The sequence below is a fragment of the Anser cygnoides genome, chromosome 3, assembly GCF_040182565.1.
Source record: "Anser cygnoides isolate HZ-2024a breed goose chromosome 3, Taihu_goose_T2T_genome, whole genome shotgun sequence".
Lineage (NCBI taxonomy): Eukaryota > Metazoa > Chordata > Aves > Anseriformes > Anatidae > Anser > Anser cygnoides.
The window spans coordinates 30959480-30974582 of NC_089875.1; the positions used below are offsets into that span (position 1 = coordinate 30959480).

A 15103-nucleotide genomic window follows, 5' to 3' on the forward strand; every position below is an offset into this window, starting at 1 on the left:
TCAGGGTGTCTGAAACTATAACTACTACTTGGTGCTATAGATCAGGATCTAAATAGGCATTTAGGGCTGAAAATTTAGGAATCCAAATTGGAAGATTTGATCACTTACTATAAGGAGTATTTCTAAAGTAAGAGAGTATGCTTTATATAAAAACGATGGTCGTGTGGTTAAGACACAGAAATATTAATCATAAAATTGGCAAAATGAGAAACCAAATCTGCAGACTTCCTGTGTTAACAGTGAGTAAGTCACTTATACTCTGTCCTTATGACAAACCTTTCCTACTGTTGCACAGGGCCTTAGGCTACAGTTTCAAGTTTGTTAACTAACTTATTCTACTATGACTTAAGTTAAGGTTTAGCTCTGCCAGATAACATTAAAAATATACAGCACCTTGTCTACACTAGAGTTTTACAGTATGGCAGTTTGAACAAGTTAGGTAACACATTAAAAAGCGTGTTTAAATCCTTGTCTGGACATGTCCTTCATTACTCTATACCCCTGTTTCTTCATGTATAGAATGCAGATAACAACACAGAAAAAGTTCTAGAACTAAATCCATTCCTGTAATACTTATTAAAATCTTGCAAGAAGTATCATCAGTTAAACAAATTGTATTTACTTAAGACTTTTTTCCTCGGTATTTTTTTAATTAATAATTTCTTGCTTATTTTTCCTGTTATTCTTCTGTCATGTTCACATCATGTCAGGTGATTGCACATTAATTAGATAGGAATTTTAATATAATAAACAAAACGTTTAGCAGTCTATAAAGGGAAGACAGAAAATGAGAGACATTTGTGATTAATACTAAACTCTGGGGGCTGCGAATGTAATCTTGGAAGATACTAGCCACATTGATGTTCCAGTTGATGGCTAATGAATCTAAAATACTAGGAATTTAGACCTTTTTCCTTTTCTTTTTTTTTCAGTAAAGACTTTATTTAATCCAGCTCCAGCCCTTGCTGACCTAGATCCACAATTCTATACTCATTCTGACATCTTCTGCTGCAATGAAACTGAGGTAATGATGATATGTTGCACTAGAGAAGGAGTTTCAAGCAGTAAAATTTCAGAGGGATTCCGTTCTCAGAAATGCTGCATAGGGAGCAGAAAAACTAAGCCGTTCTCCTCTCCCATAGACCTTCTAGAGGTGACAAGTTTAATCCCCGACATAGCGAACAAAAAGGAGTATTCCTTTAGATTGCACTCAAAATTAAATTAATCATTTCCAGCGGGAAAGTTGTATCTGGCCTTCCTTACAAGTAGATGAGTAAAACAAACCCATAAAAGGACACTTCTAAAACGCTAGTACTGAGTGGTAAATATTAAAATAGATCCTTGTCCTTGTTCTGCGGTCCCTTGATATGATTAGCAGGAATGCGCTAGCCATAGTGTTCTGACAGTTTTAAACTCGCTTGCCAGGAGGTGATGCACGCATGCTGCACTTTATGGTAAATAGCAGCTTCGTATGCCTCTTTCTGTCAGATCTGTTTGCAGTGAATCTGTTTCTCTGGCCCTTCAACTGAATGTTTTCTCTTCTCTTTTTTCCCTCCTTTCCCTCTCTTCTCTAATTCAAGTGTGTTATTTCTCCCAAAGCAAATTATTTTTGTCACAAGAGACAAATTAAGCTCTGCTCATAAGGCCTTCGTTTGAATTTCCTATTTATTAGCATTATGCATGCTGTGTTCCTTCCTCTCACTCTCTCTTTATATAAACAGGAATGTGTGAGAAGCAACATAGTAGATAGAAGCCATGTACTGATCATATTTAAAGTTATCTCCAGCAAACATGATTTCTGCAATAAGCATGATACCTGTGGGTGGGGAGGAGGGGGCAGAGCTAAGAGAAAAGTGTGGCCCTGTTTTCTGTGTGTGTGTTTTTATTTGTTGTTTTTTTGTTTTGTTTTGTTTTGTTTTTTGTCTGATGACAATGTCTGTCAGAATAAGCTCTTCAAGGCTCAGTTACCCTCTTTTGAAGTTTTCATTAGAACCCATTTCAAACCATATCAGAAGTCCTCAGTTCATGAGTCTTCTAGCATTTAAACGCTTAAGTAACCCAAATTGACATCTGATTTTTATTCTGAACAGTTCAGTACGTGTCTCCAATTTCAGATACCCCAGAGTGTTCAGGAATTAGCAGAATAGCTGTTTTTCTGCAAGGTGGGAGATGCTGTGGTCTCAGGTCTCTGGAAGGCAAAGTTTCCAGTATAACTGGTAGCAATATCAGTTGTGGCTTAGACGCTAACCGCCATCGGAATTCAATTATATGTGATGGTGAGAATGATAAGGCAAAGTATTTATTCTTTTTCAGGACACCCATATGGTGTTTTCTTCAAGCTTTCAGAAAACACTTATGCCTGGACTATGCCCCTGCATTGGCTAAATGGTGCTATGGCACACATTTGGGGCTGAGAACACCCATACTCTCCCACCGATTTAGTAAATGTCATTCGTTGTTTGCTTTTTTCATAATGTCACTAGTTACTTTTTTTTTTTCCCTGAGAAAACTTACCCCCATATGTTAGAAACAAAACTTTGTTTTTCATTACTCGTCTATTCCTGACTTTTCTCTCATTGCTCTTTGCAACACACATGTTAAAGTTTTCCCTTTGTTATTGCTAGAGGACAGTCTTGAAAGAGACATTCTTTGTAAAGTTTAGCTTGCTGGAGCCAGTGTGTATTATTACCACCACATGGAGAAAAGAAAATTACTTCTATTTGGAGAACAAGAAATACAGGTGTATAATTATAATAGATCCCTGCTCACTCATCCACCTTTGTACCCACCTGCAGAGCTGGGGGTACAGTTTGCATTCTTTTCTGCTATTTTCTTTTAAAAAGTAATTACCATTTGAAGATGTCTGGGATCACTTTGTGCACAGGCAGGTACAGAAAGATGCTCTCTACTGTTGAGGAGGCTTATCTCTCCTGAATTTATGGAAATGGTAGACCTATGGAAGTTCTTGCCAGCCATATCACAGGAGCGCAGACCGGTTGTGGGACTTCTACAACATATTCTGAGAACACAGAATTGCACATAATTGCACATTTACCTTTGCTTTTAACAGTAACCTTTTCAAATTTTGCAATGAAATCAATTACATTACCATGACTTTTAATAATCAATTACGTTTGACTTCATCCTCTCCATGTCTGATTTATTATTGAATTGATGTTCAGGGATGAACTTTCGCCATTTTTCCTCTCTTTTTGCTGAGAATAGAGGAAAAATGAAGCATTTGTTTTTCTTATGTCACAAGATTGATTTTTTTTTCTTTTAGTAATTGTTATATATTCATGTGCCATCTGTTTTCTGTTTTCTTTCATGACTTTCTTTAATTTCAAATCACTGTAATGTATGCACTTGAGAAGTTTTATATAGAGATAAATGTTTACATACCCAAATAAAGGTTACTAGTCACATCTCTACATGGCATTTAAAAGCAATAAGTTAATCGCACAAATCTTAAAAAAATGTTGATTTTTCTTTCAAAATATATTAATTTTATCCATTCAGCCAATTACATCTGCATTTCCTTCATCTTCTTAAATCAAGAAGTAACTAATAGTTTAATGGTCCAGAACATGTACTGGGAAAAGATTGTTATACCTTTATTTTCTTCTTTCCCTCAGTATCTGCTAGCAGTCAGTCAAAAAAGAGGAGCTGGATAAGATAGACCTTTGCTCTGACCTACTGTGGCCCTTCTTATTTTGTAGATTTGGTGTTTGTTTTTGTTTTGGTTTGGTTTCGATTCTCTGTGGCCAAATTTATCAAATGTACTGCTTACAACTGCTCTCCTGCGATTCTTGGTTTCAGCTCCATTGTCCCTCTCTAAGTCTCAAATAATTTCCTTCTAGCCAAAAGCCCTAGTTATGTTTGAGCCTTACCCCTTTTGGATGCCTTTTTTCTATTTGGTATTTTTAGGTACTATCAGAAAACAAATAGCTTATTTCTACTTCATCTTTAGTAACCCCTATAAATAGCTCTTAATTTTCTCAGGTTTAAAGATGAACTCTTTAGAGCTATTCCGGTCAGCTGTTTCTAAAGCATTCTTTTATAACACAGACATACGTGCTAAGACAAGATTAAATTTACACTGATTCTTATTGTTGCTTGGTATGGCTTTCTTATGCAGTTAAATTTACAAGTATTTATCATATATTTTTATCTAAATGCCCCTATCTTTCTTGTTCATCAAGAAATACCTTTAAATGATTACGCCCTGTACTTTGTGGATATCAAGTGAATGATATGTTTGTAACAGAAGATTATGTTAGCTGTAGAACAGAAAGCTAGCCATTCAGCTTAAGACATTTCATAGACTGTGTGGAACGTTTGTGTTGCTAAAGATGAGTAAAAGGGGATAGTCCTTGTGATTAGCTGAATTATTACTGAGTCAGAAATTTCTGTTGTCTACTTCCACAAAGGTCAGCAGCTTTAATCTGCAATGCCTTTGTCACAGAATAAAAGTTTAAAAATGCCAGCTACACTTTCAGACAATCATGGGATTTCAGGTCCCAAACATGTAAGTATCAAATGCATCACGCTTTGTACTCTGTTCTTCATTAAATGCTTTAGGATTTAATGAAATCTCATGCAGTATCTGGTGTAACAGCACAGCTTGTTCTTATGGATTTATGTGCTACAGAGAAGCAAACAAAATTATACTATCAGTGAATTATCTACCATTAGTTTGTCTAGAAGGCTCTTCACAAGCTGTTCTTTTCACTCTTGCTTGTTGCAATAATATTTTTTTTTTTTATGTCTGACACTACTTTCTTTTTATGTGGTTCAGGAACACAAAAACTCAGAACAAATCTTGCAAGGTTATCAGTTCTTTCTTTGCTTAGCCTGTAGTTCAGTTTTATCTTTTCCCAGAAAGATCAAGCTTGTTGAGACTAGTTTGTTAATTCCCAGATGCAGCACAGCCTAATCCCTGAGGTTTGTGCAGGAATGTGCTAGTTCTCCATTCCCTTAATTCTTCTAATGAAAAATAAATGTATCCAATGTCATCTAAGTGAAAACCAATGGTTGTTCTTCTCAGTCATCTATAAATGTTGAAAAAGAGACAACCCTGTACAAGATGAGCTCTTCAGAGTACTTACAATTTTTTCCCATGTATTTGTGTGCTTCCTTGCTGTAGTATGGCTCTAGGCACAACCACAATGTCAATACAGTTCATGTGTTGTTTTTCTTTTTTAGTGTGTGCGTGCAATTACATAGCCCTGCAGGTTAGGAACCAAAATATATTGCATGTCAGCAATTTGAATTTGGTCCTAAATGTTTTGAAGAACAGCTGCTTCTCCGTTCAAAGAATACGAAAGAGCCCTTCAGGAGAAGGAAAACTCCTAAATGGTTGCAGCAAATGATTTAGTGTGTCGAGCTATTTTGAATGCAACACTGGGAACTGTTTTCTTCCTAATGTAAAATGGGTATCAGACTTCTGATCTAAATAAGAAAGGCCTAGCAAAGATTTAATTAAATGCTAACAGAATACTTTGGTGTTTTGATGGTAGAAAGCAGTACATCTAAATATAAATTCATTGCAAATTTTGTTAAATGAAACTGCAAGATACATAAAAATAATACAAAAGAATAGATAGGATCCTATTGTTTCTTTTTAAGTGCTGTTGTCTATTAGTTGAGATTAAATAATTTCTGGAAGAAATATTAATAGTGGGAATTCTTGTTAATGTATCCAAAATCAGTAGACAGCACTGACTTCTACAAGGGCCAGAGAATATCAAGCTTATAAAACTGTATCAGTTTAGGACATTTAAAATACTGCTTATTAATATAGAGGGGTTAATAATAGGGATAGTCTTTATTAAGAAAATAATAATTGATATCTCTACTAGTCAAAACAAAAATAGGTCCTTTAGAATTAAATTATTTCAGAACATTTCATGAATTTGCCTTTTCTGTTGTAAGTAAGGGAAAGCTACTATTTCTTCATTACACAGAAGTTGCTAGTAATTCATAGTATATTTTAATTTGAATTCCAACTTTGTTCTAAACCCTGTTTTATCAGTTTCTGGAAAGTATGAAATTTCCCATATTTAGTGTAAAATGAAAGATGTTACTTTTGGGAGGGGAGGGAATAGCTTCAAGCCAATTCATTTCAATCAGTTTTTAATTATTCTAGCATAAGTTTTTTGGCATGTATGTATGTAAAAAAATTGTAATTTGAAACAACTGGAATTAGCTTGGCTTGTGGCCTGATCTTGCTTACACACCAAATCTGTCTCACTACTTCGTTGGGACTCTTCGTGTGTTAGAATAAATGAGATCAAGTTCTTGTTCTGGCATTCTCAAAGAAATCTCTTAAGGTACAAGCCAAGCTTGAAGCCAACTGGCTTACGGTGTTTAAATACTAAAAATTAAAAATACTTTAAATTGTTGTATGTAGTTTTAGATAAGCAAGCTTTAAAAAGTGGCAGTTTCCCTATTATTATTTGTTTCTGTTCCAGTAGTACCTGGCAATGTTTGCAAAGTTGTATTGTGCTAGGTGCTATGTGGACACTAAAGAAAAAGACAGACTGCTCCCCAGAGAATTAACATTTCTTGCCATCTAATACATATAAAGGATCAGAGGATCATAGAAGGTCAGAACAGACCTCTGGAGATCTCTAGTCCAGCACACTGGTGAAGCAGGGCTTTGTCCAGTCAAGTTTTGAATCACCAAGGATGGGGAACCTATGACCCATTACAGGCACCTGCTCTAGTACTGCATCACCCTGGTGGTGAGGAAGTTTTCCCTAATACTGGAATTTCCCGCTTGTGCCACTTGTGTCTAGTCTTACCCCTTTGCAGCTTCAAGAAGGGTGGCTTCCTCTTCTCTATTTCCACCCATTAAATAGTTGTAGCCAGCAATTAGACCTCCTCTTCCCTGTAGGTTCTTGAGGCTGAACAGACCCACGTCTCCCAGCCTCTTCTCATATGTCCTGTGTGCTGGCCCCCGACTCTCTTGCTGGCCTCCCACTGGATTTGCTGTAGTATGTCAGTGTCTGTCTTCTGCCAGGGATCCCAAAACTAGACTGTGCTAAAGATTTGGTCTCACAAATGCTAAGTGGAAGATCCGGCACTTCTCCCTGAAAGCGGCTGTGTAAGCCACAGGTGGCCCCAAATGCAGCACTGTTAGGAACACTTGGCAGAGGTTCATATCATAGTTTCATTATCACTTTTAACCAGTGTAAACTAGTGCTGCCGTTGAAAGGAGTCAATTGTTTTATTTTATCTTATTTTACTTTGGGGTTAATTTTAACACGGTTCTGCCTTGCAATCCGCTTTATTTCCTGGCCACACAAATAGCTGTGCTGGCAGAAGAGAATGGGCCGTGTGGACAGGAGTGGAAAGGAAAGCAGGACCATTTTTTTCTGTAGCAGTGCTGGTTTGTGTCAGCTTACTGTGACTAGACTCTACAGCCCAAAGAGACAAGGAGAGTTAATGAAGAATAATGAGGAGTATGGCCAGGAACCTTTGTAACAGTTAAATGTAAAAGCTTCAGTTAAATTTTTCTACTACTTGTGTAAACAAAATTAAGAAAACTCTCTGTAGATTAACTATGTAATATCTGTCATAGTTTTTTTTTTTTTTTCCTGACAGCAGGTTTGTGGAATGTCCTCTTGCTTTAGTAGGGCCATTTAACTGAGGAGTTTTGTGAGACTAGCTACAGAGAAAATAAATTTCTTAATTTGCTGTTCTTTTGTACAGTACTATGGCAAATGTCCACACTGAGCTTTTAGTATTGTTATTTAATTTTTTTCTTTACATAACTATTAGTTATTTCCTTCAATTGTACCACAGTTTGTTTGTTTTTTAAATAAGATTCTACTGAAGGGAGGAACTTAAAAGCTCACCACAGTATTTAACATCAGTTGACATTTACCGCAATCTCTAATTATTGGCACAGAATCTGTCTGGCTTCTGCTGCTTTTATGGTTCTTCCAGCTTGTTCCAGTGTTTTTTAGTTTTACCATCCTGCTGTAGATGAGTTAGATGATAATGGTTTCAAGCAGTTGAAGATCTACTTTTATACAGACTCTGTCTGGTTCAAAATAATTTTTTTCTTGGTATAAGCAGGATAAAGACAGAAAGATTTCTGCAAAACCTTTCACGTGTCAGCCCCAAAACAACCCTTTCACTACACAGCCAAAAAATCCTGTTGGCTTGGGACACAGCTGTCACAAAGAGGGTACAACATTACTACTAAGCAGACAGAATGTGTGTTTCATTAGGAAGACTATTATATTTAAGTACTTCATTTATCTTGCTCACGAGCGTAGAGAAGTGTAAATACCAGCTAAGTAAACCCAAATTAGATTGACAATTTCTTTTCCATAACCAAATTCACTTTTTTTCCTGAAGACTTTGCAACCTGTGTAGAAAGTTTGGAATTACTGCCCATCATGAAGTACATTAGAAATTCATTTGGCCAGTTTCATTCAAGGATTTGCGTGAGCACTTTGTTAATGCCTTTTTATTCTTGTGCTAGGTGTTATGAATACAGGAACACATTGTTCTTGCTCCAGAGATCTTAAAATTCAAAAAAAAGACACAGATGTTTTAGACACTTAGATATTAGAATAGAGTATATGTATATTAATACCATTTATTATCTAGTCCTTCCAAAGCCATTATTAGTGTACTGTTTCCTTGCAAACCTTGCAGGAAGATTTATTCAAAAACTTGGGTGAGATGTTTTTTGAAACAAATTCTCTTATGTGAAAATACTTTTATACCCTTTTAAAAACTTAAATAGATTTAATTTGCCAAAACAGTTCCTACTGCGAGAGAATTTGAGCAGTGTGGTGACATGCCAAGGAGAAAATGGGGTACATTTAGTTCCCTTCTCATAATCTAAAGCTTATTGTATTCTTGCCTGGGATCAGTGTGGTTTAAAAGAAGTAGTTTTAAATTGTGCATACGTGTTACCACACCTTGACCCTGCAGCATGAGTTTACCCACCAAGTCCCGCCACAGCGCGTTCTGCCTTGGAGCTATCAAACCGACAGCTCCCAAAAACGACTGTGTGTTTTTCCCAGTAGGGACTGCGGGGCTTGATCCTCTAAGTTTGAAAATTAAAACCAGTGAGCACTCTGTTAATGATAATATAAAGCCTTAGCCGCGTATTGGCATACGCTGGCCCTTCAGAGCCTAAGGGTGGCTTCTCTGTTCTGGGTCAGACTGAAACACAGGAAATGACAGTGGCAAGCTGTGAGGCCTCTGACTCACAACTGGGGGCGGCTTGCTTGGGATGGCTGTAGTAGTTCCTGTCCCCAGCTGTCTGCCCGGCCTCCCCTTACATGACAGGCATGGCCTGTACATCAGGGGGCAGTTGTTCAACCTCCACGATTTCTAGTCCGTTTGGGCAAGAAATATGTGCACTGATTTCAAGCTTCTGTAACGCAGAGCAAGGTAGCTTGAAGTATGCCAGCAGCTGCTTCACGGGAAGCTGAGCTGTCCACGCAGCAAGGTCAGGACATGGAGCTGGTGAAAAGGTTCCAAAGTTGTCCACTGAAAATAAGGCCCAAGACTGTGGAAGTTATGCCCAGTTAATAGGCGATTATCTGAAAATACTTCAGACTCCATTTCTCAGGATCCAGCAGCCTTGTAGTGCAAGATAAAATAGGACTTCCCTCTTCTCAGGCAAGCAGCATAAGATTTAGTAAAGACAGCAATATATGATGTGCCAGTTTACTTAAAATTGAAGGCATACTCTAGTAGGCAGAAGGAATACTGCCTGCTAGAGTGTTTCAGATAAAACTCACTGTATTTTTTCTTCCTTTCTTCCTGTTCCATTCTTGTCCTCCTCCCTTCACCCTCTTCAAGAAGAAGTAGTACATGACATTGGAAAATGGGATGCCATCGAGAAAATGTATGAGGTGAAGAAAAGGATCTTTCATTCTGGAGTCTTCACTGCAGATTTTTGGGAAATTTTGCTCTTAGTTGGGTGGAACTAGAAGAGATTGATTTTAAGAGCCAGCTGGGAGAAGTTGACTTAAGGTCACCATCTGTTAGACAAAGAGTTTATCTGTGTTTGTACAGAGCCAACACAAAAGCATCTCAGCCCTGACAGAGGCCTATGGACATGTCCATAACACAAATATATAATAATCTTGTAATGGGCCTTTGCCTAAAGAGAACTTCAGATAACTTTTAGGTATTCTTATCTAAAAATACATACTAAAGTAAACACAGTGGTCAAAGTTGAGCAATTTTGTTTTTTTCCTTGAAGAGATTTTCCCTAGTGATTTCTCACTAGCTGAACCCTGAGAATTTAAAAAAGGTTTCTCATTTAGCGATAAATATCCCCCAAGAATAGTGACTGAGTTGCCATGTAGCATTTTTCACATTAGACAGCAAAATGCTTTTGCTAAGGCTATGTCATTGTGTCCATTTCACAGATGAAGAAACTGAGGCACGTGGGAGAAATGTGATTTATTCAAAGTAGCATGCCAGGCAAGTCGTAGAAGCTGGAACAGAACCCATGCCTCCTGCGTCTCTGCCTAGGCTGCTCTCCGTTAGTCTGCTGTGCCTGAAGTACACGCTGATTTCAAACAAGGAGCATGACATAGCTGAATATCAGCGTAGGAAGTAGTTTCTTGATCATCCCATAATACACATTTTTTAAATGATATTAAATACTGTTTTCAGATGCAACTGTTGTCCAAAAATGAATGCTGTCACATTATGATTTTCGTTTGCGTGGGTTATTTTCCAGGCAGAAATTTTAACGGGCATCCCAGTTGGCAACCTTGAAGATGCTGGAAAGGTGGGACGCATGCTGTTAGAAAGAGGGTGTAAGCTCGTAATTGTTACTCTTGGAGCAGAAGGCTGCGTGATGATATCAGTAGAAGAACCCATTCCAAAGCACGTTCCTGCTGGGAAGGTCAGAGCTGTGGACACTACGGTACGTTTTTGTGGTTTAACTGTCTTGCTTTGGAAAAGACTGCTTAAGCACTAAGGGAAAGCAATGAGTAATCAGCCAAATCTTTGGGCACTAGTACAAAGGCTAATTTATGATGTGAAATTGATATCTTGCTTCCAGCCTCTCATATATTAAATGTCAGTTCACTTGAATTTTATAGTCTGTATTGTAGATGTGCTAGAATTATTATACATACTGATAGTATCTCCATGTTCCTCTTTACTGAAGTCAGTACCTGTCTCTGACTGTAATGTGTGATGCCAGTGGCTTGAACTGCAGTCCTGTTTTTTCACCTTTGCCCAGTCATATAATTCATGATGTCCAGAACTCTAGTGTTGTGGGAGAAAGGAGATATTACTGCCCTCGCAGCCTGAAACCGAATGTTTGGCTCTTCTGACACAAGCATGAATTACTTACCAATCTAGCATAAGGTACATCAAAGACATAATTTTTACAGAATATAGTATAAAACCAAACAGTTCTTGCTGCTTCACGACTTAACTATTTTATGGTGGTAGGTAAGGAATACTTGCTCAGAGACATTTTATTATTTGCCATTAGGGTATCCCCAGCAAAAAGGAAGAACAGGATAGGCAATAGTTAAGATTGTATTGCTATGAAAACCTTACCACATTGCACATATGGGGCTATTTTGTGTTCCTAGTATTATCTGACATAAATCCAAAATAATTCCAGTGGAGTTACTGAGAGCAGAGCAGGTCACGTTGTATGTACTAACTATACATTTAAATGCCTGTTACAATAACGTCATATTACATATGTTCTGTTACAATAGTTCATTAAAATCCTGGAGATTTTACCATCTGGTGCATTCCATATCTGAATTGCATTAATAATAACTAGTTCTTGTAGCATGTTTTTTTATCCATGGACCTCATACTGCTTTGCAAAGGAGGAAAGCAACAGCTTAAAAGATGAGGAAACAGAGGCAAGAGGCATAGGGGACTGAAATCACCTATCTTGGTAGCGCAGTGGCAGAGCTAGGAGTAAAGTCTCTTCTCAAACAGGAAGTCACTGATAGATTTGGACTGTGATGTGTTGATACTGTGGAAGGTTTTGCTTCACTGTTAAATTTAATCCTTTTCAATTTAACTCTGAAACAGGGATACTGTGGCTTTACTCTCCTCCTTTGCCCCTTTTGTCTTCTAGAAGTCTGAACTTGAGTTAGTGCTGATTTTGGAATGTACTAAAGTTCTGGTTAAGGGAGGCATCACCGTACTGTACTGCACATAAGGCACTTACTTTGTAGGGGACTACAAACACCTACCCGCCTCTGGCTGCTTTTGGCCCAGAAATAGACATGCCAAGAGAGTGAAAGGCAGAGCTCCCAAACCTGCCTTGATGCCTGCTAAGAAGCAGGATTTATTGGCTTGGGAGCAACACCTTGCAAACTTGGCCGTATGGCTTCTTGCTCGGAGTTGGTAAATCCACCCTGTCAAAGCTCAGTGTATGAGTCTTTCTTTTTAGTGTACATCACACAGAAGTGATGAAGAAAAAGCATGTGTGATCTGCTTCTTCAAAAGAAGCAGAAAATTACTGCCAGATCAACTATTGTTTGATATCTTAAGATATTTGCTGCTGTTGGATTAAAACAGCAATACTGAAACCACACACTGTGGCTGAAAAGTGCTTTTTATCTTGCCTAGCAGTTCAGAGTTTCATGACTGAACTAATTTAATGCTCCTCTTTTTTTTTTTCTCTCTCTCTCTCTTTTTTTTTTTTTTAAGTAAAAGTAATTTCTTTGAGTTTACTGAATCCTTGCCCTGCCTCCTTGTGGCCAACAGGTTATTGGCTTTCATATAGCAGAAGATTTTCACAGTTAATTTTGTTAATCTACTTAAATACCAGTGGGTTGTTTTCAGTAAAACAGCTGTGCTCAGTTTACTCTTGCAGACTGAATGAAAAAAGATGTGTTGGCCTTCCATTATAAAAGTCTTACACTGCTTAGACTGATTATCGCTTTGCCTGAAAGCAAGTGGTTTTAAAGCAGCCCTTCTGAATAACAAACAAAACAATGTCATCCTCAACTAACCTGGATAGCTCTATAACTAAAATAAATACTAAAAGTTCTAGTAAGACACATTGCTCTTCTCATGTGCATGTCTGCAGTGGATCCTTTCCCCGGGGAATAAGCTCAAGCTGTAAGGTAGCAAGTAAATACCCATCTAAAGAGTAGTCAGAGCTGGTCATGCACATGCTCTTAGCCCACCATTTAGCCCAAAACAAAATTTGCTACCTTAAACAGCCCTGCCTTCAGCATCTTGAGGGATCAGGCAGTAATTTTTTAAGCAGCCATAATGCAATCACATCTGATTATATGTCCGTATCCATATTGGCATTGCTTGGATCTGCTGGAGGTAAAGTTACTGTCAGACAAGGAGTTAAATGATGTACGAAAGCCATCATAGGATTTGCAAAAGGTTACAGAGCCCTTATGAAAACAGTATGCATTAAAATGGAGTTTGCAATTTAGAGGATATATATATAAGACACAAAATGAACCACAAAGGCCTATTCTACTGTAGAAAGTTTCCCATAGATACTGCCACTGACAGAGTCGTCTCTGCAGCACAGCTTCAGTCCTGATCATTTTGTTAACAGAAATTTTGAAATTTTTTTGTGAGAAAATATTTAGGTAGGTACAGACCCAAAGATAAAGAATTTGAGCTCCTTGTCCCAGGTAGTGTGCGTCCCATTTTCTGTGTTCATAGGTTTGTCAGAGAGACTAAGGGCCAATAGACCATAGAGCTCGAATATTCCTCCTAGCCCGTGAGATGGTTAATCTAAGAGTTTATTGGCAGAACACTGGGAAAAGCTGGCTCCATCTCCCGCTCTGTGGTGGAACATGAATCTTCGAGATCGAAAATCTGGCATTTCTCACCCACACTAAATCAATACTATAAAGGAAAAAAAAAAAGGCTTGTTGATTTTTTTTAGCACTAATTATCTTAATGTGGGCTTTACTAATGTATGCAATGCTTCCCATGACTCTTAGCAGAGCTCTCCATGCACAGTCCAAAACTTGTAGAGCACGAATAGTCGTTTAGAAGGAAGTTTTGCAAGACATGGTATTGTAAAGCTGAAACATCTGTTTCTCCTGTTACAGCTCAATAGTGCAACAAGCTTTTGTTAAGAAAATAAACTTTCCCTTCATTTTACTGGCTTCTGCTAGCTATTTATATTTGCAAATTTTGAAGAAAAATAAAAATAAGTGAATTATTGAAAAATGATCCTCAAATTTTCCGTATGAAAGAAATACTTGATTAAGCCCATTAGCAATATCAATTCGTATTTGAAACAGATTAAATTCGTAAGAGACTTGACACATAACATGTAATAATATATAGATAATATAAGAAACCGAAAGCATACATTATAATCTATTTTCATTACTTTATATAGTTGCTGTAAAATCTACTTGACTACAAGAAGTTAAAAATACGCATGTATTTTTGGTAGAAGCTATTTCTACTTTATATGAAATTAGGTACATGAAGCTGCATTAAAATAGCCTTGAAAGATAATTATGTAATTCCATTTATATGACGCTTCTTCTTCAGTTGGTAGCAGCGGGTTTTACAAACCATTCACAAATTTGATAAGCATTTCATGGGAATCAATAATATCATGCCCCCATCAGCTTGCTGCCGGAGCACAAGCACAGCTGAGGTGGAGCGTGGCAGCTGCGTGCAGGCACAGCTGTGGGACATGACCAAACACTGTCGGGTCAGAATGGTACTGGAGGTGAAGCGGATGATCTGTGCGATGAAGCACACGATGAACCTGGATCGGGACATCTGCTGCTACCGTAACCCTCAGCACCGTGTCCCGGCAGAGGCGTGCCCAGCCTGCCGGCGGGGAAGGCCGCCTCATCAGCCATGTTGGGGAGCGGTGCTCCGCTCCTTCTGCCCCTTCGCCCCTGCGATCCCCCTCTGCTTCTGACAATCACGCAAAGTGTAATTTACAGCACTATTTACATCTATTTACGTTTACTAATTATATTCCATTGAAACTGCCAAGAAAAATTTGTCAGAAGAATGTAATTACCCAAAGCTGGAATTTGGCCAGCAGTGAGATTAGTTCCCTTCCATCTTAGCAAAAAAGCACGATGGGATCTTGCCGAGCCTCAGCACTTCAAGTGGCAGCTGC

At 38.0% G+C, this 15103-nt stretch overlaps 1 protein-coding gene across 1 annotated transcript in view; it reads left to right on the forward strand.

Moving 5' to 3' along the window:
- RBKS (ribokinase) overlaps nt 1-15103 on the forward strand; it is a 68072-nt gene that overhangs the window by 36969 nt on the left and 16000 nt on the right. The window contains exons 6-7 of the mRNA XM_048079470.2: nt 933-1024; nt 10727-10915. Coding sequence (XP_047935427.1) covers nt 933-1024; nt 10727-10915 — 281 coding nt within the window. The remainder of the gene's footprint in view (nt 1-932; nt 1025-10726; nt 10916-15103) is intronic.